General features: G+C 31.5%; 3 protein-coding genes across 4 annotated transcripts; 2 read left to right on the top strand and 1 right to left on the bottom strand.

Annotated features, from left to right (window-relative positions):
• Positions 1–1,026: 1,026 nt before the first annotated feature.
• On the top strand, positions 1,027–10,676 carry LOC130808108 (upstream activation factor subunit UAF30). Its single transcript, XM_057673563.1, has 4 exons — positions 1,027–1,239; positions 4,820–5,001; positions 6,120–6,274; positions 9,821–10,676. The coding sequence occupies exons 2-3, from the start codon at positions 4,828–4,830 to the stop codon at positions 6,246–6,248; spliced, it is 303 nt and encodes a 100-aa protein (XP_057529546.1). The 5' UTR covers positions 1,027–1,239; positions 4,820–4,827; the 3' UTR covers positions 6,249–6,274; positions 9,821–10,676.
• LOC130808107 (GDSL esterase/lipase At4g26790-like) lies at positions 6,272–9,559 on the bottom strand. Of its 2 annotated transcripts, XM_057673562.1 has the most exons (4): positions 8,636–9,559; positions 8,004–8,493; positions 6,775–6,978; positions 6,272–6,343 (listed from the first exon to the last, which is right to left on the bottom strand). In XM_057673562.1, exons 1-3 carry the CDS (start codon positions 8,999–9,001, stop codon positions 6,785–6,787), a joined length of 1,050 nt encoding a protein of 349 aa, XP_057529545.1. In that variant the 5' UTR covers positions 9,002–9,559; the 3' UTR covers positions 6,272–6,343; positions 6,775–6,784. The 2 variants fall into 2 exon arrangements, with proteins under 2 accessions (XP_057529545.1, XP_057529544.1); XM_057673561.1 differs by lacking the exon at positions 6,272–6,343 and having other exon boundaries at positions 6,465–6,978.
• A 7,861-nt stretch (positions 10,677–18,537) lies between the features above and the next one.
• On the top strand, positions 18,538–22,801 carry LOC130808106 (mitochondrial pyruvate carrier 4-like). The gene is made up of 5 exons (XM_057673560.1): positions 18,538–18,655; positions 19,845–19,943; positions 20,480–20,532; positions 20,866–20,939; positions 22,225–22,801. The coding sequence occupies exons 1-5, from the start codon at positions 18,556–18,558 to the stop codon at positions 22,274–22,276; spliced, it is 378 nt and encodes a 125-aa protein (XP_057529543.1). The 5' UTR covers positions 18,538–18,555; the 3' UTR covers positions 22,277–22,801.
• Positions 22,802–25,246: the final 2,445 nt, after the last annotated feature.

The raw sequence follows: 25,246 nt of genomic DNA, 5'->3' as shown, positions 1-25,246 counted from the left end.
AGAAGTGGGTGTTCAAGGGGGGGAGAATTTGGGTTTGTGGGTTGTGGGAATTGATGGAGTTGTGAGAGATTTGGAAGAAAAAGCCATTAGCATTTTAGCCTTGGCTGTTTGTTGAGCTTTTTATTTAATTTTTACGTTTTTGCAAACGTGATCTGTTATCACATGTTACCAAGTCGTAGGATATGTCATGAACAAATTCAGGTGAAAGTTAGGATTATTTAAAAATAAGTGATAATTGAAATTATTTCTGAACAATGAGTGATAGTTCGATTATTTTGAACAAATTTTCATAAATAAAATTAGTATAGTGAGGATAATATGATATGATATTTGATAATGATGTTAACCTAATATAAGGGGGTGTTTGGCATGTGGGAATTAGAGATGGAAATGGGAATTTAATTTCCAAAAATCATAAAATACCATGTTTAGTAGATGGGATTGAGATTGAAATTAGGGATTGGGAGCGGGAATTTTGGCCATCAATTTCCGAAGTTTTAATACCTAGGGGGCAAGTATTAGGGGATCTGAATTGAATTTTATTTTGAAAAAATATTTATGCCTTTATTTATAAAAAATTTACAAAAGTTTTTTTTATTTTTAATGGGGATAAAATTGTCAATTCACATTTTATTTTCAATATATATCCACAATTCCCAACTTATATTTTCTAAAATACCAAATAAGGGATTGGTAAATATATTACATAAATTTCCAATAATTAAATCCCAATCCCACATTCTTATCCTCAAATTTCTATTCCCATATACTTCTTCTGTTCTTATTTAGTTGCAACATTGCTTTTTGACACAAATATTAAGAAATGTTATTCTCAAGTGCATAATGTCTATATCCTCAATAATAGTAAGTAAAAAGTTAATAATTTATAAAGTGAGAATAAAATATAGATAAAATAGAAAATTATTTAATTACTTTTAGTTGAAAAAAAAAAAGGTAAAGTTAGAAGTATTTGTGAAACATCCAAACACCCCTTTTAAGTACTAACTAGGGAACACTTGACCGACTTAACCAAGAGGGAGTATACTTTTGGACCTTGGTGGATTAAAAATAGGGAATTTTAGTTCATCTGGGCGTTTTCTTTGAGCACTATTTTCTTCTTTAGAACTATTTTGGTCTTAGCAAATTGAGGGAGAGGCTGCCGACTAAACCCTCGATTTTCTGGCTTCCCAGTTCTCTACAAGTGTACCATTTGGTGTTCTTACCAATTTAATTTTCCAGGTTTTTTTTTCTTCTTAAGCCTTGATAGTTCTCCTTGTATGTCAAATTTCATTTGTTCTTTTGATCTGTTGAATGTTTCGTGAAATTCCATCGGTTTTGAGATTTATGTTTGATGTAAGAATTATCATTAGTGTCTAATATGCTGGTGAATTTAGTTGATTGCATACTCTGTTTGTTGTCGTTTGTCTTTGAAGTGGCTCTGTTTTTTCTGAACCATAGCAGCTAATTTAATCAAAGTGCATAGTCTTAAAGCTGATTTTCATTTCACAAAAACGCTGATATTCCGACTAAAAATACTAGTTTATCCTTTATCTGCTCATTAATAAATCTTTTCCTTTGAAGGGTTAGATAGTTAAAGTCATGAAGATAGGTCATAGGTTATGATGAATTTTTGAATTCAAATGATTGTAATATGGAGTATTATTGGTTAATTGGCTTTTGAACTCAAGTTGGGAATATTTAGTTATATTTGAATTGGGTATCAAGTAAAAGAGGAGGACTTTGAACACCTAGAATTGAGTTCAGAATTTGTGTGAGTATCTATTTCAAGGCTCTTTAGAAGCTGTAGTAGGAGAAGATCCAAACACCTTCATTGAGAGATGATGAGGACGTCTAGGCGGAGCCATTTTAACTGGGAGGGGGGTTAGCTTTTTCCAGTTGCTTTGTATGCCAACGATTTTAAGATGTTGGTCTTATCCAAAAAACTAAGTATTATGGGATGCAAGAGTGAGCGAGGAGGTCACAAAGTTAGACAAAGTATGGAGAGTTTTCCTTTACAATTACACTTAGTTTGGATGAAGGAAATGAAGGAAAAACGAGGGGAATTTTGAGGGATGAAAAATCTTTTATTTGGATTTCAAGTGGGGAGAGCAAGAGATTGGAGGGATAATAATGGATAATCATGAGTGTGAAGTGACAATAAGTAGGAAAAACTCAATAGTATTGGCTTGGTAATTTGACGAAGCTTAATCCCTTACAACTTAAATGCATATTCTTCTTTTACTATTATAGAAATTAAGTGATACATTATCTACAAGAATGTACATAATAATCAGATTATAAAAGGGTGAGGAAGACATGGTTTTACTTCCAATTGTCTTCAACTTTGAAGATTTTGTTTATCAAAAATAGGAGAAATTTTTTCTTCTGATTCTCACCCTCCCTTTCCTTCTCAACTTAATTTTTATTAGGATAAGGCATTTGTCTTCCACTTCCATCCCATCTTTCCTATGCTCAATAAGTATTTTTTATTCCCTTTTCTTGCTTTCCTTTCCTCCATAAGCTTCTATCCAAATAAGCTCTTAAGGTTGTGCTTGGATTGGGGATTAGGGTAGACAAATTTTTCTTTGTTTGGATACCAATATTGAAAAGAGAGGGATTTAGAAGGGATTTGAAGGAATATGAGGGGTATGTTTACCATTATTTCTCTTCCTATTCCTTCTCTTCATTCTTAAACAAAAAACAAATAAGGAATCTCCTCATTATTCCCTTCCCTCCTTTCCCCTCCTCCTTCCCCTTCTCTTTCTTTTCTTTCCCTTTCTAAAATCTTATCCGAAGACACCATACATGTGAATGACTTGCCCTATGGCAAGCATATGATTTGCATACCTAGACACAATTGTATAGCAACTTCCAATGTTGAACCTCTAAGCATTTCTTTGCTCTGTTACAAGGACCCAAGTCCTTTCATTCAAAAGAATGAGCTCTTGAATGTAAAGTGTACTTAGGAATATTTTCGAAAACAAGTAGGGTATTCAACTTTAGTATTATATGTTTCGAGAATGTGTTCATTGAGATGAGATGCTAGGAAGCATATATGACTATTAAGGGTGTAGTGTGCTCACTAGTAGTTTAAGGTGGGATCCTAGGGGCAACTCATAAAATTATAGGCAACACAAATACACTATAATGGGACTTTGAGGGGCTAGGAGGATGTGAGGACTTGATGCCATGGAAGCACAAGGCTCGGATTTAAGAATTTTGTTGAAAAATTGTAGGAAAGTTATTCGAATCTATGAATCATTTTGACATTGATCAATCTCTTGGCTTGAATGACATTATAACAACTCATAGGCTATTCATTCACCTGGTAAGTGGTAAATCACATGTAAGCTTTAACATTAATTTTATTTCACAAACCTTTCTTTTCCCAATATTTTTACTTGTTATCATTTTAAGTAGAGCTGAGATGTACAACATTCTTAGGAGGAACCGAGTTCGATTCTTGCTAGCCTCTCTCTTCCCTCACCCTCCAAAGTAGAGCTTCATTGCATAATTGCAACATGAATATCCAGACTCCATGAGGTCGGTCTTAGCCCAAAACATTTTTGAATGAAAAGATATGCATGCGCTCACATTCATGTTTCCTTTGAATGCTCCAGCTTTTTAAGCCTTAAATCTTCTCGAAAGTATGTTTTGTATTCTCTCTTAATTTTGTTTTACAAATGCCAATATCAATAGAATATTCTTCAATTCTTGAAGTTTGCAGAATTTCTTTCTAAGATCTTAAAATTGAACTTAGTGAATCACACTAATTCAACGCTCTTATGGTCTTGCCGTTAGCTATAGTCAATTCATCTGAATTGCCTCAACTCCATTTTTAGCAACTATTTTTGACACACGTGAACAATTTTTTGTTGTGGTCCACTCTTTAATATGTACATGTGGACATCTTTTTGTGTGGTTTCCTCCTTGTCTTATTTTACTCTTCCATAATTTGAAGAATTTAAATATCTTTTTGTTGTGATTACTTTCTTGCCTCGATATTTGTGCAAATCTCAAATGAGGCATTTGCTCTGATTTGGAGGAAGGGCGGTATCCGGATATGCCACTCACAACACTTAAATTTATAGAAAAAAACTAGTATAACAATTATTCTCGTAATCCTGAGGTCTTAGGTCGAGCTTGCGCGCTTTTTTTAAAATTTATTTTATTTTTTAAACCTTTTAAACCCTAATTTCATTTCATTGTTCAACATCTACATTTCCCATTCCCTGTCCACTGCCACACTGAAATCGAGCCACCATTGTTACTGGCTCCTGTCCTCGACTTCCAGACCACCGCAATCGGCTTCTCACTTTAATCTTTTGCCTTCAGCTTTCACGCTACTCGCTAGTAATTTTGCTTTTTTGATTTAATCTCTATTTGTCATCAACTTGGAATAATTGTGGGTAATTGTTTATAATTGATCAAATCTTTGTTCTGCGTTATGCCTTCCATTTGTTTTTAGATAATTGTTTTATTCGTAAACTTGGAATAATTTGTGGGTAATTGTTTGATCAATCTCTACCTGTTTTGATTCTTAAACTTGAATAATTATTTGAATGATCTTTCCCTTAATTTTTTTCCCTTTGGCACTTATCTTTTTCATTGTTTGGGATGAGTGGAGTTCTTGTGTGAATAGGATTTTCCAGGGGTTTTGGTTAAAGAGAGAAACTTGGGCACTAAATCTCTTTGGCACTTATATTCTTAGTAGATTATGTTTGGCACTACAAGTGTGGACCATCTATTTGAAAGCATAGCAATGCAAGAAGATGATGATGGTGGCAGTTACTGATTTGTTTTGTTTTATGGCGTAAAGGTTTAAGTATGCTTCCAAAGCGTTTAAAGAAGCTTGATATAGACAATCCAAAGAAGCTCGCAAACTTGATCGACCTGGTAAATCTCCCATCAACTTTACGGGAGTTTGTTGGCCGATCACAGATTTCTCGATTGGGATGCTTCATGCGAGTTTGGTCATACATCAAATCAAATAATCTCCAGGTTCTAATATTTTTATGAGAAATTGACTTCTAATGATTTAGGGATTCACGTTTACAAATTTTTGTTCGTAATTTGCATTCTTTAGAAGCTTTTGGTATTTGATCATCATATCGTTACTTCTAGTACATGTTCTATCAAAAATATTATATGTTAACACTTAGGGCATGCTTGTATTGGGGTAAATATTTAAGGGGAAATAAAAGTCAAACTACGAAAATAAGGGTATGTAGAGATGAATTTGAAAGGGGGAATGAAGGAAAGATAATACAATCATATGAGGAGGATGAAGGAATGAGGAGATTATCATCTTATTTTGGTGGTGCATGAGGGAGATATATAATTTTATTTTCTTTTACAACCAAGTGTTACCCTTGACAATAATTATCTTCTTTTAATTTTATCCTCTAATAACCTTGTTTTATTAGTTAAAATTTTATTTATCACATAAATATTCCCTTCAATAACAGGCCTGACCTTAGTGTGAGAAGTGACAAATATATTGACGCAAGTAAAGTTCCGTTCTCGAGATTTCATTGGAGCTAGGTTAGATTTGGGAGTTTAAAGTGATAGTAAGGGTTCTGGTGTCACCTTTTTGATCTTTAATAACTAGCTATTGTTGTAAGTTTTGGTCCATTGTGTACGTCATTAACTAAGCTAGTATAATGATAATATTTTGTGTGAAATGTCTCATGATTGTCAATGGTAATACATTCACCCCAATCCTTTTTTTACTAAATTAATATTAATATTCACTAGAAAGAATCACTTGCTTTGGGCTGTGGAGAGGTAGCAAACATTTTTATGTAATACTTCCCTTTAGTCACTGATATATGTTCAATACTACCATGCATCCAAAAGCCTATTTTGTAGCCTGGTGGGTTGTAGCTGTTTACACGTTGAAACTAATTTGAGTTTTACGTTTCAGAACTAAATTCCTCATATGTGAAAATGCCGTAAATGTGTTGTCCTTGGATTTCTTATATGCGTGGATGAAAGGAAAAGAAACAGGAAGAGGAGCAAAAATCTAACAATTAACGGCTCCAGATTACAAATTATCATATTACATTTGTTTTGACATACTGGTTGGTTCAATTCTCACAAGTAGTGTGACAATGCAGGACCCCCAAAACAAAAATCTTGTCAATTGTGATGATAAGCTGAAGAGTATTTTGCTTGGAAAATCAAAGGTTGATCTAGCCGAGTTACCTGCCTTGATCAAATTGCATTTTCCCAAGCCGCCAAAGTGACAAGGACTCTTAATTGTGTAGTCAAGGTGCATTATTCTTGTCATCGTTGGCTCTATTTTTTCTGCTTCTTAAGTTCACATGAGGTTCTTGTCAATCTGCAATAAGATATAATTGTCAATAATTAGTTAATTAGTTTAAGTTGGTAAAACATCTTTTTCCTTTTGCTTGTCATTTTCTCGGAAACGAGAATGAAATTTTGATGCATATATCCTTTCTTTTGCATTGAAATTTAATGATTGTTATCTTGGGACGAAGTTAATCCCTTAGGGTAAGGTGACACCTTGACTTTTATTAAGCCCATAGTGCAAAAACTAGTTTGCGTCGCTGTATCGCGATCGTATCATTAAGGTTTTTGAGTTTACCGCGATTGAACATAGGATGCGTTGACGGCGAAATTTGTTTTGCAACCGTATTTAAACTGTATTTTTTCCCTATGGTTATGCCTACTTCCTCCATAGCATTTGCAGTATTGCATATTATGCTTCATTCCATAGTAGAAGGGCAACAACAAAAAGGGATCATATACCTTTTAGTTATTATAGAAACTTAGTTCCCCACTTTTGCATCAGATGAGTGGCCACAAGATTATTTGTTCTTTCAGTAGGATGGAAAGCATCCCAAAAGATATATTTGTCAGCATCTGTACATGTGAACGGGTTGAGTTGATCGCACATGTAACCCATCTCCACATACCCTGTTGCGCAACATGCTACGTCCGCATGATCAAATCCTGAAAATAGAATACAATCACTCATATGTGTCAATTACTTGAATATGCTTGTAATTCGGTAATACTATATATTATGAATTGGCATAGCACTATTAACTATTAAAATGGTAATTCGGTGATGTTATTGGTATTGTAATTCGATAATTGTAATTAATATTGTAATTCGGTAATGCATCGAGTAGTATTGTTATTAAAGTGGCTCATTTTATCATGTGCTTTTTAAATTTTTGTGAAGTTAGACATGAATTTTGCTACAAATGGTTTATCAGAGACATCTTTGTTAATTGTTATCACTAACAAAGGTGAGTTAGCATACATCCCACCCCCCTAACCCCCCTCAACCCCACCTAGGTGGGACCCACTATAGGTATTGTGGTAATGAAATAATGTTAACTTTTGAAATAGTTTTAGTACTGCTTAGGTAGCTGTTTTAATGGCTGTTTAGATCGGTCACATCTAAACATCCCAAAATGGAAGGGAGGATAAACTTTTGTATGATTAAATTGTTAGAAACTTCCAAACTCTGGGTACAACTTTGTATATTTAAGCAGAATTTTATAATATTCTTCAAACAAAAAATTAATGAAATTATGATGTTGGTAATGTTGTTATGTTCAGGCCAGTATTTATTCAATTGACGCCTTCCCTCTTCAGTTTTTAACCTTTTGCTGATCTGTTTTTAAAAACCATTTTCACGTTAAAAAGTTGATAACGTTTTGTTACTTATGAAAGGGACTTTGTTTTAGTGAAAGATTATTTTGTTTCGAACGTGAGTCTTGAAGCTTGAAAGTTTTGAACGTAAATTCAGCAAGTCTTGTATGAGACTGTCTCATGGTGAGACGGGCCCACATAATCAACTAATTGTTCTCATTAGTTTGTGTCATTATTCATTAATAGTGTTGTGTTTTGTGAAAGCTTTTAAACTGCCAATCTGAAACAATGATGTTTCATGTGACTTGCAACTTTTGTTGTTTTGCTTCACACTTATCATGCTAGTGTTACTATTTTAAGTGGAAGTATCTTACCGAAAGAAAATGGCTTTTGAATCATCTCTAAAAGAATGTTGTAGGGGTTTGACAGCACCAGCTGTAGTTCCTTTAGCTCCTCATTCAGTTGGCCTACCAAAATTTCCAATTTCATATTGAATTCTTGGGCTACCTGGTTGTATTCTTCTATACATTGACGCTGAAACATGATGTTTGTCGTTCTTTCCAGTGGCAAACATCCCATTGGAGGAAGCCCACCGAGAGACAACTTCCGAGCTCCAAGTTTATAAAGATCTGTAACGAAATCTCTAGCAATACCAATGAGGAAATATTGGTATTCTTCTACGCTGAATTCCAATTGTCTTCTTGGTCGTACGTAGTAGTTCTCTAGGAAATCATTGGTCCCCATACTTAATAGGTATATTGCTTCTTGTATAATTTCGTTAGCTTTTTCATCACCAAGATAGTCCCTCAGCTGCTGCTGGTATTGCTTGTAATACTCGATTTCCTTCCAAAGTGGAAGAACAGACTGCAAATGCAAAGAATTAATGATTCTATTGATAAGACTTGAATTTTAGAGCAAGAACACCAATTGTACACTCACCTAGAAGATTTACAGCTCATGACCAAGTAATTTAGCTATGGCAGTTAGTTAAGTTTGGGAAACTTACTAGTGTATCAGACGTAGCATTATCGTACCCTGTACCCGCAGATGCAAAACAAACACCTGTAGCAAAATCAGTTATGTTGTAGTTAGGATTTAAGTAGGGGGGAACTGTTGGTTTCAACCCAAATGCCTCGGAGATGAAATCTGATGGAAGACGGCCATTGGAGAACCTCCCAGTGGGTCTGCCCCCAAAGAAATCACGACCATACGGTTGAAAGTTGCTCTTTAAGATTGTAGAGAGCTCGTTGTTGTTTCCTGTATCAACAGAGGAGTCCCCGAAGACTATGACTGCAGGAATCTCTGCTTTAATGGATAGAAAGTATAGTAGTAGGTTAGCTAAGAAAAGCCGAAAGGTAGCCTTATATATCATATGGGTTTAGCAATTTTCGACTATGCCAAATATGTTAAGAAGCTAGATTTTCTGGATTTGGACTGTGCTGAGTCTTATAGGTTGATCTTAGATTGTTTCTTTTTCTTTTCTTTTCTTTTGCTGAAAAGAGACAGAAGTCAGAGATAAAGCCCCAATGAGAGGAAATCTCGAAATTTGTGGATTTTAGTTGTTAGCTGATTCTTGTATGATAACTTTATAGTTAAATAGAAGAGGTTCGGTTTCTCGTTATTGTTTACTGGTTACTGCATGCCATTTATGTATAGTGACTTGTGAGAGCTATATGCGTCATTTTGGACTTACGGTGATGGAGTTATGTAACTTCTGACATGGAAATGATTGATATTGTTGTCGAGAAGTCATATCCGACATGGATATGTGTCCAAGTGTCAAACATAACCAATTTATGGGAAAATTCTATATGTTCGGTCCTAAAGTGTCCAAAAGTCCTACCCTTATCTGAGTGTCGAGGATCGACTGACAACTATTGTTTCATTTTCATCATTATGATTTCTCGTTTTGCTAAAACAATGAAAACTTTGGTAGTATATTGAAGGCCATTTATCATTGATCTGGAAATATGTGATCTGTTACATGTCAGAGAAGATAGGTTCAGGTACAGACAGTTGATGTGTAGGTGACCATGAACTATTCTAGGCTGAACTTTGAGCTTAATTCCTCTTTGTCTGCCCCCCTTAGCATGTGAAATGCATGATGTCCTAGTGTCTTCGTTTTACGAGCTTCGTTTCGATAAACAAATGCACCATCACTTCCTCATTAATTTGCTGCATGTGAATGCAGGCGCGTAAGGAGAAGTCGGGTGCTGCTTCGATATCTGCTCAATCTGCTTGTAAATGATTCTACCTCAATTTGATGGTGTTTATATTCAACAAACTTGTTTACCAATTTGCAGCACAACTTCTTACTAAATCCCTGATGGTCTCTCTCCTTTCCGTCTATTTCTGTTTGGTTTACGTTTTATGGCTGTAAGATTAGAGATAATGATTGCTATCAAAGGCCGATCAAATAACAGTCTCTTTATTACTACAAAGAAAAGACTACATTTTACATTTCAAAACTTTGCCGAGTGTAAAGGTTAAGTGGAAGCAGTTTAATGACATTGAAATAACGAGGTGTTGGGTAAATTGATACCAAAAAAAAGGCAAAAGAAAGGCTAAAAGGATTAATGATAATATGGAGCCGCCCACAGATGCAAAGACGTGTGCTCAACTTTCTCAATTTGTATGTGACCCATTTTGTGGTCCTTTCTGGCTCTTTTATCTATGCTATGTGCATTATGCCTAGTATGGGATGATTTTAGGGCTTTGTGAACTTGATTATGACATTTGGCAATTGGACTCTACATATCATCTTAGAGCTAAAGCTATTCTTGTAAGTGATTATTTTTCAATAAGATAACCTTAAATAAGGAGTTTACATATTCATAATATGTATGAGATAGGTTGTTTAATCCTTGTATAAGGCGTGTTTCTCGATGAGATTGTCTTATACAACAAATTGTGTTGATTTTAAAGTATTGTTATGATCAATTCGTAATAATTGACAAAATTTGACAAATGATTGATAGTTGATAATTACTTTAGAATTTAATAATTTTAATTTCCAATGATTCAAATTGGTCTTTGTATTATATAGGCATAGGATTGTTTAGAATCCCTTAAAATACGTATAGGATCGCTTAGTATCTTATTAGATTTAGAATAAGATCGGTAAATCTTACAAATAGCTAGTTCTTTGCTCCTTTAATCTCTTGTTTGCTTTTATACTTGATATATATTATGTAGCAAATATAACGAAAATTTGTAAAAAGTACTTTTAATTACTCCATCTAACTTTATATACTTTTAAGTACGAGGATACTTAACCTTAAACACTATGCACATTATTATCAAATGGCTATTTTTGGGTATTTTGAGTCAATTAACAATAGTTGGGGATATACAAGGTTAAGCATCTCAATACTTGGAGGTATACAGGGTAAAATGATAGTTAATGGTATTTTTGAGTCAATCAATAATAATTGAGAATATCTTTTACAAATTTTTCTACAATTTAATTACTAGCAATTAGTTCATTTTAAAATTAATTACTTTTCACTTTTGAAATTCTTAATCTCAAAAAATATTTTCTATTTGTATCAACTACTTTGTAGAATTTAACAAATCAACTGTTTGGTTTTGCATGCCCTCACCAATATAGTAAATTTCAAAAAAATCTTTTTTTTAATAAAAAATTCTAAAACTAAGCTTGGCCCTTAAAACTTATTTCAAAATAAGCATTTTTTGTGCCCACAAGGATGGTTAAAAAATGAACTATAACTTTATTCGTGATTGCTAACAATTTATTATAAAATAAAAAGTAAAATATTTTAAAATAAACAAAAAATTAGAAAATTTCTTATTAGAAGTTACTAATAGCGAACATGTGAGTGCGTAATTTTTTTGTCTCTCTTTTTCTCCATTTTTCACTGAACTTTGTCCTTAACGAAGTGTTGAACTATACATTGTTTAGCTACCTTGCGAGAAACCATCTTTCGGTGAAATGACCTCAAATAAAGATTTTATATACTTATACTTCATTACGGACGGCCTTGGGCAAGGGCAAGCTGGGCCTACACCCAGGGCCCACCAAAAAATTACCTTTTGTCTTCGCTAGGATTCAAACACAAGACGTAAAGTAGACAAGCGTTTTGCCAACAAGCCCGATGAAATTTCACTACTACATTTCAATGTATAAGATAATTAAACAATAATTATTGTTGTAATAAGCAAAAAGCGCCACATGCAGTAAGATTATTTAACATTTAAAATATTTTAAATTTCTTGTGGGTTTACTTGTTGTGTGACTAACCCTTAAATTTATAATTTTTTTCTATTTATTTCTTTCTATTATAATACATTGTTTTTGTGTTTATTTGACTAATTTTTATATATATTGGTTTTAAGTTAAACTTGTAAATGTTTAATATTTTCTCTACGCTCTTTGATGATAAATAAAATTGTAAATTTTGATAAAAATATTTGATTGATAGCAGAGATAAGTGGATTTTAAGTTGTACAATATTATTTTTCAAACTATGTGTTTTTGTCTTGTCGTAAATATAATAGAGATTCATTTAACTTTTGCTTTGCAATAATTAGTATAAGAAAATTTCTCTTGATTTAGACACTGTTATTAGTAATTTTACATTAAAAATTACTCTTAGAAATATCTTTGTTTGATTTTATATTATGTATTGGTACATATTTTATTTTTCTTTTCCTTCATTAGAGAGTTGAATTTTTTTATCAATGTTTTATTTTCCTTCATTCTATTTTAGTTGTATTTGATAGTGACATGTTATGTGAAAAAAAGACAATATCAATTGCAAGAAATATGTAAAGAAGGAATGATTTAGTTAGGGCCCATGAATTATTTTTTGCCCTAGGCCCCTATTATCTCAAGGCCGACCCTGTACTTGATATTAATTAGGTTATTTAACCCATATATAAAACGCGTCTTACAAAGAGATTGTTTCATACAACATTTTATGAAATTGTTGGAAAATTTGAAAAAATGAGTTTATTTAATTTCAAAATTTTGATTTCCAAATTAAGTGTTTTCGTGCTCTTGCCTAAAGTCAGGGCTTGTTGTTGTCAGTAAGAGCAAACAAGAGAGAACATATTAAAAGACAAAAAAAAATCACCACGATATTGTTCGCTGTTAGTATGTCAGAATTTTTGAAAGGACAAAAAACAACAAAGGTTGTTCGCTATTATGAACAGCAAACCAATAATTGATTTATTTATTTTTCTCTTTTGCAGTTATGAATTGACTTCTTTTTAACAGCGAACAAATTCGTAATAATTTATTTTGACTTTTAATATGTTCTTCTCTTGTTTGTTGTTAATAACAATGAAGTAGCCCTAAACTTAAGCTCAAACACAAAAAAGCTTACTATAAAATTAAAATTTTCCAAAATTTATTTTAGCAATTTTTTTAAAAAAAGTTCATTTTACATAATTTTTCAAATTGTTGAGGTGAGGAAATGAAAGTATTGGGCTGAAATAGGAGTATGGCCCACGAGGACTCTTTTCTTGGCCTTGCCCCTTGTGAATTTTTGAAGTTGTTAAGCAAAAAAAAAAATAATTAAATAAACTAAGATTCAAACTATTTCCAAAAGTAAGCGTGAAAACTCCAAACCTATGGTTTGGAGCTGTTCGCAGTTAGTAACTGCGAACAGGTCAAAAAAGACAAAATAGCTGTTCGCAGTTACTAACTGCGAACAGCTATTTGTCATGTTTTGACCTGTTCGCAGTTAGTATTGCGAACAACATGCTGCACAAAAACAGGTCAAAATAGATGTTCGCAGCTAGTAACTACGAACAAGTATTTTGTCTTTTTTGACCTGTTCGCAGTTACTAACTGCGAATAGCTCCAAACCATAGGTTTGAGATTTTCACGCTTACTTTTGGAAATAGTTTGAATCTTAGTTTATTTAATTAATTTTTTTTTTTTGCTTAACAACTTCAAAAATTCGCCCCTTGTCCTCTTTTCATGCTTTGGTGTGATATTACAGCGCATCTCATGTGCAGCCGTCTTAATATTAGAATGCTGAATATGAGAATGAGACAGCTCACTATAATCACATACTGCTTAAAAGCGTTCACATGTAGCTAGAAATCGTTACATATAGCTTAAAACTGAACACATACTGTTTAAAATCAGATATAGCTTAAAAATTAAAATCAATCACATAGAGCTTAAAATTATCGACATAGTGCTTACTATTGACCTCTCCCATGTTTCTTTAATTAAATAAGAATAATAATCTATTAGTGGAAAAATTATATAGTAATAATGATCACTTATACTTTAACAATAGTCACATATGCCTTAAAAATGCATACATAGATGATAAAATGCAACATATAATATAAACTTACATCTACAAAACTAATCGCATATAAGTTAAAACCAATCAAATATATATCAAAATCAGTTATATACAACTTGGACTTGTCCTATTAATGGGTCGATCCTAAACAAGAATTGAATCAATTACCTACTACAGCCTTAAAATTTAAACATTTTAGAATAAACAGCCTCGAAGTTTGTTTTTTATAAACAATAGCCTTCAAATTACCAAACACTACATTAATACAACCACTTCACTGGATAAACCTGATAAATGATCGTTGACCATGCTAAATGACCTTTGACTTTTAATTAAATTTATTAATCTAACCTAATTACCCAATTACCTCTAATAAAACCCTTCTTCTCCAACCTTTCTCTACCCTACCACAGTCCTCACCATTCTCCCCCACCAACACCACCAACACCACCATCATCCAAAGAAGATAAGGTTATTATGTGAAAACGAAAGTCTCAAAGAGGTTCAACAATGAAAAACAAATGAAAAATATAATGCAAAAGATGAACACAAGTGTTTATGTGGTATCTTGAATACCTCCCCCTCAAATATAGTTTATTATAATGAATTCAACAATTACAAGTATAATAAACCTCCCTTATCTTGAGAACAATCTCTCAAGACCACAAATACTAAAGCAAAGTAAGAACACTCTCAAATTTCTAACAATGCAATAGCCCTCTCAACAATATGTGTGTTTTGTGGTGAATGTTACTATGAGTGATGAATCCTATTTATAGGCAAGATATTCATCACTCTTAGTATTCCCTCATAAATCACCATAAACTCACATGTAACATCCCAATTAACATCCTAATTAACCATGACAATAAACATTACAATAAACAATAGAGTAATGCACCACATTATTGCATAGTCACTACAAATTCTGACCAAAAACAGGATCCAAAGTAGTCTGCTGGACTTCCGCTCGACCGAGCCACTACCTCGCTTGGCTCGGTCGAGCGAGCTTCCAGTGAAGCTACTGACTTGTTCTGGACACCTTGCTCGATCGAGCCAACACCGCTCGACCGGTCGAGCAAGACTTTACTCGATCGAGCGGTTGGTCGAGCCACTCACAGTCTGCTTCTTTATTTGTTGCTTTGATCAAGCAACTCTTATCAATCGTTCCAAACATTAAATCACCCATATTCGACACATCTTTATCGACCCTCTCTAAAGTACAAGACAAAGCATGTTCGATTATATGTTTAAAATTAACGTCATCATTAAGATTATTGACACTTGCTTTAACATTATGAGTTAGATCGAATAGTGGTGATTGGGGAGAATGGTGGTGGTGTTGGGGTGGGAGAATGGTGGCGATTAGGAAGGGGTATAGAGAAATTGGGGAAGAAGGGTCTAATTTGGGATAATTGGATAATTAGGTTAGATTAATAAATTTAATTGAAAATCAAAGATCATTTAGCATAGTCAACGGTTATTTAGTTGGTCATCTGGTGAACTAACTGTATCGATGTCTTGTTAATTTAAATATTAATGTTTGTAGAATAAAACTTCGAAACTGTTTATTTTAAAATGTCTAAACTTTAAAACAGTAATTAATCCACTAAGAATTTGTGGTCATATTATCTTGCGTTCAACGAATATGGTTCAAAATACCTTGCAATCAATGTGTATATATATATGGAGTTAACTTAGATAATAAGAATCATGTGAAATGATTTTTTTTAAAAATTATGTGAAATACATTTATTTATTTCTATATTAAATGTGAAAAACACTTATTAAATGTTTGTGATTCAGTCTTTAAAAAAACCCACCATTCAGCTTTATAAAGAAGAATTAAGTCCATTAATTTGTTAAAATAGCCGATTTTCAAGGCGTGACTGATAAAAACAATAATCAAATCTGAATAGAATCACATTGATATTAAGATGTGACTGATAAAAAATGATAATCAAGTCCGAATAGAATCAAAAGTTATTTTCTTATATTCAATTTATGTCTCATTTATTTTCTCACACTTCACAATGTACTAACTTCAACCTATATATATCTTTGGTATTGCGTAATTAATTAATTTTTTAAACTATTAATAAAATTTTGGTTGAGATAAGTCAAATAAAATATCACTTGACAATGATTTAACTTGTAGATTAAAGATAAAATATAAATTACTTCGCCATATTCTCTTAAAATATCCCATTTGTTTTTGAGCTATTTTTGTAAGAAAACGTCTCTCTGTGAGACGATTTCAAAATAAGGGGTTCAATACCTAATGGTTTGTATTAGTTGAGTTTCAAAATAAGGGGCGCGAGATCGTCTGATACAAAAAATTGTGTTTGTTTTTTGTCAGTAATATAACCAACCATTCTAAGATCATATTTTATTCTTAAAATCTATGTTAAAAGATAATTAAGTGAGATTTTAGTTGATTCATCTCGGTATAATCTTAATAATATCACTTTTTATAAATTTTAATTATGCACAATTACAAATAGACATACTTTCTTTTGTTACTATATGAATCTAGGGTTTTGATAACTATACATACAATAAGATAAAATATATTACTCTTCCATTTCTTTTCAAATATTTCATTTGCTTTTGGATTACTATTTATCAATCACTCTTAAGTTTTATATTTTATTCTTAAACCATGCATTAAAACATAGTCAAATGAAATCTTGTTTGATTCGTTTCAACATAAGATTTATTAATATCTAGTTTTTATAATTTTTAATTATACACAATTATCACTATTAACTATTGAATTAGTACATTAACAAACAAGCAAAAAATAAATAAGGCATTTAAAATAAAACAGTATTTATTATAGGTCATGCTTTTTGCATGAAATTCCCAAATATCTTTATTTTAGGAAACCTTGTCCTAGCATTATATATACAAATATATAATTAAATCTTATATTCCCTCGGTTCTTTTTTGTTCTTTGTATTACTATTTATTTTGTGCACAGTTTTTAAAGTAATTTTTGAGCAAATTATAAAAAAAATATATGTGAAAAAGTATACATTAAGACAAATCTAACGAGATCTCAAATAAATATATTTTATCATCCATATATGTCTTAAAAGTTTTGATCAAATTTTTCTTTTCAAAATAGAATATTCTAAATAAAAAAAACATTAAAAAACGAAGCTATAAATGATACTTCTTGATAAAGATTGGTAAGTGATAAAGATAAAGCCTAAGTCATCAATATGCATCCTTTTAGTTAGCCATAGCTATACGTTAGTTAATACTTCTTTATCCCTCTAATTTTTTAGAAAGTTTTAAAATTGATAAAATTTAGTATAAAGGCAAATAGAGTTGAATTAAGTGGTTAAAATAGAAACAGGGTATAAATTTGTACATGAAACAAAAAAAAAAAAGCAAGACTATAAAAAAAAAAAAAAACAAAATCAATAAAATAAGACCGTAAATTGAGGAAGATATAGAGTAGTTAGTTTGTGCCTGCTCGTAGTCAACGGTTCTAGGTGGCGGTCAATATTGGTTAATCAAACTTTCACATCATAAATCTACCACTATCCTTAATTAACATTTTTGCATTACAATTTTAAAAAGTTAAATCAAACTATTCTATGTATATAGAAAATCATATTTTCTCTATTTTAAACTACTTGCAACGTTAAAATTTTTATACTATTTATTCACCTGTGATTAATTGTTTAATGTATAAATTAAAACATAGTTAAGTGTAATTTTGTTTGATTCGTCTCCATGCAAAGATTATTCATATTAAATTTTTATAATTTTTATTATACGTACTAGAAATATTAAGGATCGAAAAACTGCATTAGACTGCGTGAAAAGATAAACGTTGCAAGTATTTTGGAACGGAGGAGCTATACTACTGTTGTGGGAGACATCTCCATTGGGTTGATCTATTGTTCACTTATAATTATAAAGTGATAGTCTGATAGATTAGTTATAGTTTTAAAGTGATAATTTTTATAGTCTTAAAATGATTACTTATAACTATAATGTGATTATTAAATAATCAATCTGAAAACTAGACTAATTATAAAGACTACTCGGTGACACGATCTCAGAAAAAATTACTGGAAGATGTCTTGGAAAATGAATTTTTAATAACTATTACTAAACAACACTATTGATGTTATAACGTATTAAATTGCTTAATTGTCACTTTCTCAAAATAAATTATCCCTCTAAATCTCAATAATGATGTTATTATTATTATGACTAATATTTATATTTTTGACTATTCAACTTTTTAATTATGACTATAATTTTACTCATATTGACTGTTTTTATTTTTCAGGTCACATTATTTAAAGTATTAGAAAATCTTATATTTTATTTTATTTTTTTCAATTATTTATAAAATCTTCAAAAATTTATTTATTAAATAAGTATATTATATACTGACATGGTTAAACATAAAGCCATAAATTTGTAATTTTTTACTTATATAAATATGTCTAAAAATTTAACAAAGTCGTGCATCGCAAGATCATTATCTAGTTTATATTAAATTGTAATATCAAATTACACGTAGTTATTTTAATATCCAAGATGGTTAGATGATATTTAATACTAAAAAAAAAAAAAAAAAAAAAAAAAAAAAAAAAAGAAAGAAAGTGAAACAATGCTTAAATTAACTCTGCACAAAAGAAAACAGAGAAACAATTTCATGGCGTCTTCAAAGCTTAAAGCTTTCTGGAATCATCCTGCGGGTCCTAAAACCAGTTAGTTTCCCTCTCTATCATCCCTTTTCTTTGATTTTCTATCAAAAATCTAGTCAATTTTGCTTTTCTTAATTTGCAAAATATTAACAAATTAATGGGTATATTCCCAGCAAAATGTTGTTCTTGCTGTTAGTATAAATGATTAACATACTTGATCGTTCAAGTAATTTTTTTGACTTAATCAATGATTCAATTGAAACTGAAACTTTTACGTTAGTGATTTACTGATCCATTATGTAAAAAAATGGTGAATTTGTCGGTAAAAGCTGGTTTTATCAAGAATTTAACCAATATGGTAAATTTGTGAGTATCATAAAATTATTAAAAATGATAGAAGAAAATGGTGAGTTTAGATTAACAAATGGTAGAAATGGTGAATGGCATAGGAAAATTTACGTGGATGACTAATGGAATTGATATTCCTCTAATTCTCTCTTTGAAGGGAGGACGGATATGGAGTATCTGTTATTTCTTTCGGTTAGACTCCGTTTACAGACGGGATATTAGGTTCATGATGATAATCATGAGGACGACTAATGGAATTGATCATTTAATTCGTATACCTGACTCCTTAATTTGTATAGCATACAATTTTAATCTTTTGTGATTAAAACTTACGCTGTTATAGATGTGTTATAATTTCCATCTCTTTGACTTTGCACCACATAATTAAAAACTCTCCTTTTCAGTCTTATACTATTTGGTACAAAATCAAAAGGATAGGGGAGTTTAAAATAATTCTGCATGAGGAAAATTGTGGGTATCACTACATAATTGTGAATTTAGAATTGGGGATTTTTAGTGATTTTGAAGTTTGTCGTAGCATGATACACTTTGATATCGTGAGTTCATGTTGTAATGGTTTGTCTCATATCGATAAATTAAAGATAGTGTATATATTTTATAAGTCATTAGAGCCTCTACTTTTAATGACAAATTTTTTTGGGATAATATCTCTCTGATTTATGAAGTGTGTGCATATTTGTAAAATAAATAAATGGTAGGTCTAAAAAGAATGTCATTCCTATTGATTGGAGGAAAATAATTGTAATTTGTAAGCTTATGATTTTATGTTATTTTAAGATCAATTTAATCAAAAATTTAAATTGATATTAGAGCGCTAAATAAATTTTATACTCAATCGATTATTTTGATCAGGATTTCAACTTTTCTATATCAAAACTTGCAGTTCATTTTTGGGGTCCAACGTTCAAATGGGGCATTAGCATAGCAAATGTAGCAGATTTTGCCAAGCCACCTGAGACTATCTCGTACCCCCAACAAATTGGTTAGCTTATCTTTAACTCTTGTATCAAAGTGTTATATTTTCTCTGGCTTATTAATTTTGCTTATTGTACGACTGTTTTTGTTATTCAACTCTTCATTTTATCTCTACTCTCAAACAGACGTGTCAAATTTTCAACACTCGGACATAAATTATAGGATATATAGACGTTTATGTTAAACTAACACTCAGATACATACCCAAGTTGGATATGAGATCCTAAGCTCGGGTAAAGAAGTGAGAGTTGTTGAGAGATATGGTGTAAAATCAAAGGGAGGGTTGATGCTCTCTATATATTTTCTCTTGCATTTTGAAACAATTAGAGAGGGACTGACTAACATATAAGCTTGATGGACTACTCTTCCTATTTAGGATGTAACCTCATCGTCTCATTGGATTTATGTGTAGTCAACTCTCCTCTTATGCAGGACTTATTGTGTATAAGCCCGTTAATAAATTTATCATGGGTCGTATGCTTTAATCCCATGTATATGTATTCTTTGAGTATGCTAGACTGTTTCATTGGTTTTTGCTTACAGTTGTAGCAGCCTCTGGACTCATTTGGACACGATATGGCATGGTTATTTCACCGGTAAGATTTGCCTACTATTTATTCTCCGATGTGTCACCAATTATATTTTTTTTATTGATCAAAACTGATTACGAACTAAAGTTGAGTTCGATGCGAGTAGTTGTTACTCGTTAGAATATGAGTTGAAGTCTTATGCTAGCTTCATTATGTGTTCAAAGCCTAGCTAGTCGTAGATCAATTCTATCAGGGGACTGCCTATGTTATGATCCGAGTCATTTAATTAAAAAAAACCTTTTACACAGTAAAATGACAACTGAGTTTGTTCATACGTAGATCAGGTGCATTCTACTAACTAAAGAACCAGCTTATGTCAATTTTATGGTTTTATTGCAGATAAACTGGAATTTATCAAGCGTAAATTTCGCAATGTCCGTGACTGGGTTCTGCCAAATTTCTAGGAAAATTTGGTAATTAGAATCACTACTTTCTAGTCATTCTACTACTCTTACTTTCTTGTACACGTTGTGGCATTTTAAGTCAATTTTACCACGTGTAGTGAGAGCCCAAAGAGAAATATGAATGACATCGTTATCTCAAGTGCAAAACTACCTACAAACAACATTAGCCAAAACCAAAATTGAAACAATAGAATAAATATTTGTCATCCACCATTCTTGAAAATTAGACTCCGATTAAAAGTGACACAATATAACAACAAATTACATAGGATCATAGTGTAAAAATGTGGTAACAGTTGCGATCGCGGTAACGGAACGCTGATGCGGTAACGAAAGTGATTCAGTTATCAGATTGTTTAAATATCGGTCGAAACCATAAGATATCCCTTAATGCAGCCCAAAACGCGATTTTTTTACACCTTTACAACACGGGAAATATCGGTTCGTTTGTTTTGAAAATCTTTACAACACGGCCGATGTGATGCAATGCGGCCTTGTTTTTATTCTATACATAGGATACATACAATACATGGTGTTTCTTAATACTCTATTTGTTTCGAATTAGTTGCTACAGTGTCATAACCGTGCATTGATTTGTCATATTGGAGCTTGACTAATTGTCGTATATTCATCACCAATGTCAAGTCTTGATTCCAACACTATTGGATCAACTACATAATAAATAAATAAAATTTTAGAATATACAATATATCATGAGGCTTTAACCATCAGCTTATAGTTGAAGCCCATAATATGTTATATACTCTAACAATCAACGTGAGAAATCGTTGTCAATAAAAATTATACCCCTCTGACTCCATCACTTTTATTCTCTATTAGAGATGTTCAAAACAAACCCAACGATTTGATAGATATCCGACCTTGTAATCAAACATGTCATTAACCTAACTTCCAAATAATTTTAAAATTATGTAAAAACTAGTATAAAGTGTAAACACGTACAAGACCCGAATAGGGATAGATCCGAAATCAATTCAAAAACCTGAATGAATACGGAATACCTCTGTTCTTTATACTCTCTTATTTTAAATACCCAAAAATTTTAACCAATATTACCCAACTCCTTAATCTCCGAGACAAAAGCAACCGGAGCAAAATGGTTGGGACGAAGGAGTAGTACTTTGGTTAGTCCTATCTAATAGTGCTCATCAACCTCTAAGAACTTCAATTTCAGTAATCGTCTACATATATTCTCTTCATCGACACATTCTTATCTATTGTCATATACTTCTACTTATGGTTTCTAACAATGCTATTTTGATGTCTTTGGCAGGCATGATACCTCTTCTAAGAGTAAGGATATAACACCTGCTGTAGAGAAATGATATGTGCAGTGTTGCACAGCACATTCAGATATATATTCAGTACAATTCCTTGCTGTAATAGTCTTATTCTGTAGAATTTAGTACATGACTTGTGAAATTTGAGCACCCTGATTTCTGACTGATGATACATGCTGCCTAACAAAGGCACACCATTAGATGTTTTTATAGAAGTATATGCTAAGTAATATAAAAATCTTTACATGACAAATGAATTTGATGGATTTGGTCCAAGTTCTAGTGTAAGGCGAGCACTCAGTAAGTGAGAGCAAAATTTTCTAGTGTGAGTACTATAAGGAAGGGTATTGTCACAATTAGATTAATCGGGTTCGGTCGGAGTGAGGTGCATGGGTCAAAACTTTAACGAGTCGGGTTTGCAAATCTTTAATGGATTGTGGCGGGTCAATGCTCATGTAGACTTACCCTGTCCCAACCCGTTTAAAAAAGTTTATCTAATGATCTTTTAGTCTGATTTTATAGCACGTTAGGTCGACCTGACTATATTTAAAATAATGTCATGTAAAAATTAAAAAAGAAAAAAGACGTGAGAATAATTTTATGGCAATCAAGCCTAATAATGATCTGATCTGACCCCTTACATCAAAGTCCGATAATAACTCGACCCGTTATGATCCATTTAAAAGTGACCAAACTATTAACCTGTTTGGTTCCCTATAAACACCTCTAATCACATTTTATGTGGGAATTCATGTCATAGTCCGTCCATCCATTGCTTTTACTATGTTATAACTAAAATCTCTCGTTCAGAAGAAATAAATAATAATGTAGTAAATTTTATAAGACAAAGACAATAAGGTCAAAATGAGGTCTATTTGAACATATACAAGCAAGGCAACGTCTTTTGAAAACTCACGAGACTTTCCTACTTCTAGGTACTCATGCATTGCATGATTGCAAATAAATAATGGTTATACTAGCAAACTAGCCTATTACAGGAACCCACAAACTTATGGTTATTATATACTTTCCAAATTAAGTGTACACTCCTATTCAAAAAGGGAAAAGGCTCTATTTGATTGTTAGGATGATTCTTAGGAGAGGTGTTCGTTCGGGTCATTGAGTTGATTTCAAATAGATGTTTTGAGTCAGTTTAAATTTGGGTCTTGCGTTCATGTTTTACATAATTGTTAATCAATTTTTAATGTCAGATCAAATTGGGTTTGACTATAAGATTAGGCATCAGGTCTGTTTTGAACACATTTTATTTGCCGGAAAACAAATAACAGGAAGAGTGAGTCAGTAATTAAGTGAAATTTAATGAGAGGATGAAATTGGTTCAAACGTTCCTAATTCCATTCGATTATATCTCTTCAATGACGTACTTAAGGAGGCTGTGAAGGAGATTACTACAAAGGGCATGTGGGAGAAACTTGAATCCCTATACATGGCTAAAAGTGTCACCGCTGGAAATGATTAGAACAAAAGTAGGTCCAAAATGATTGGTTAAAAGACGAGTTGAAACTGACTTAAGATTTTTTACCGAAGAAAAGTCGAGTCAGACTAATCCTATTGCGCATAGAAAAGCCGATTTGATTTTTGGGGCCATATATACTGCGGTTTAAACCCTAAGCACTTGTGATAACAGCAGATCGCATATTTGCTGCACTGATTTAAAACAAAAACGTAAAAGGAGTTATATGTTGCGATTTTCTGAGAATCGCAACATATAGAGTTGGACTGTATGCTGTGTATCTAGGTGAACCACAACATATGGTCCTTTTTTTTTCCAATTTATATAATTTCACCCAAAAATAATTGTAACAATATGCATATACTTATAACACTAATAATCCTTTAATATTTTCTCAATCATCACTAAAATTTCCTCATACCAAATCAATCATCACTTAATATAGATCGAAGAAGAATTTTAACTAACATATAACATATAATAATATATATTTTACAATAATTGTATACACAATTGCTTATATATATATATATATATATATATATATATATATATATAAGGGAGGGATTCATTGAGAAGGGGTTGAGAATGAGAAGGGTAAGAAGGACTCTACACCCTTGATTTCACTAAAATAAAAAAAAATCTATGGTCACAATTGAGCAAAAACTCATAATTGTAAAAGTAACAATATTACACAGAAAGGTAACTATGAAACAATTTTTAAAATGTTCTTAATTTATAACATAGTATCATTTTTTGTATATATAGTAACCAAACAAAATCAAACAAAAATCCTTCTCACCCTTCTCATTTTAAAATCTTTCTTATTTGATCCTACATATATATATATATATATATATATATATATATATATATATATATATATATATATATATATATATATATATATATATATATATATATATATATATATATATATATATATATATATATATATGTATATGTATATGCAATTTTTTCCTTTATAATATTAATTAGAACGTAAATAATACTCTCTCTATTTCAATGACTTTGTCTCATTTGGTTTGAGCACGTACACGTTTGCCAAAGCAATTATTAAATTTTTAATATCTCTAATTGTACATGATTAAAGATTATAAAAAATTAAATTTAAATAATCCTTGTATTGAGACGAATCAATCAAGAAACCACTTGATTATATTTAAATTTATAGATTAAGAATAAAATACAAATTAAAAGTTAAATACAAATGGGACAAAGTCACTGAATTTTAACTGTATACATTAGATTTTTAACATAATATTAATTTATTACCATAAATATAATATAAGAACGTTAAATACATACTATTTCAACATATTCTACTCCAACTTCCTTGACAACTGATAAGATATTGTGCATAAATCTTACAGTGTTGTAGCCAAAAGCCACAATCAATATTATTTGATTGTTGTGTGCAGTATTAGATCATAGAAGAAATTACAAAAGATGCAAGTTAAAATTCATTGAAAATAGACAAGCTCATAGTCTAATAAAGCGAACTTAATTAGAATACGTAA

Source organism: Amaranthus tricolor, chromosome 3 (genome assembly GCF_026212465.1).
Source record: "Amaranthus tricolor cultivar Red isolate AtriRed21 chromosome 3, ASM2621246v1, whole genome shotgun sequence".
NCBI classification, from domain to species: Eukaryota; Viridiplantae; Streptophyta; class Magnoliopsida; order Caryophyllales; family Amaranthaceae; genus Amaranthus; species Amaranthus tricolor.
The sequence above is the reverse complement of the archived record's forward strand: the minus strand, read 5'-3'. Positions and strand labels throughout refer to the sequence as shown.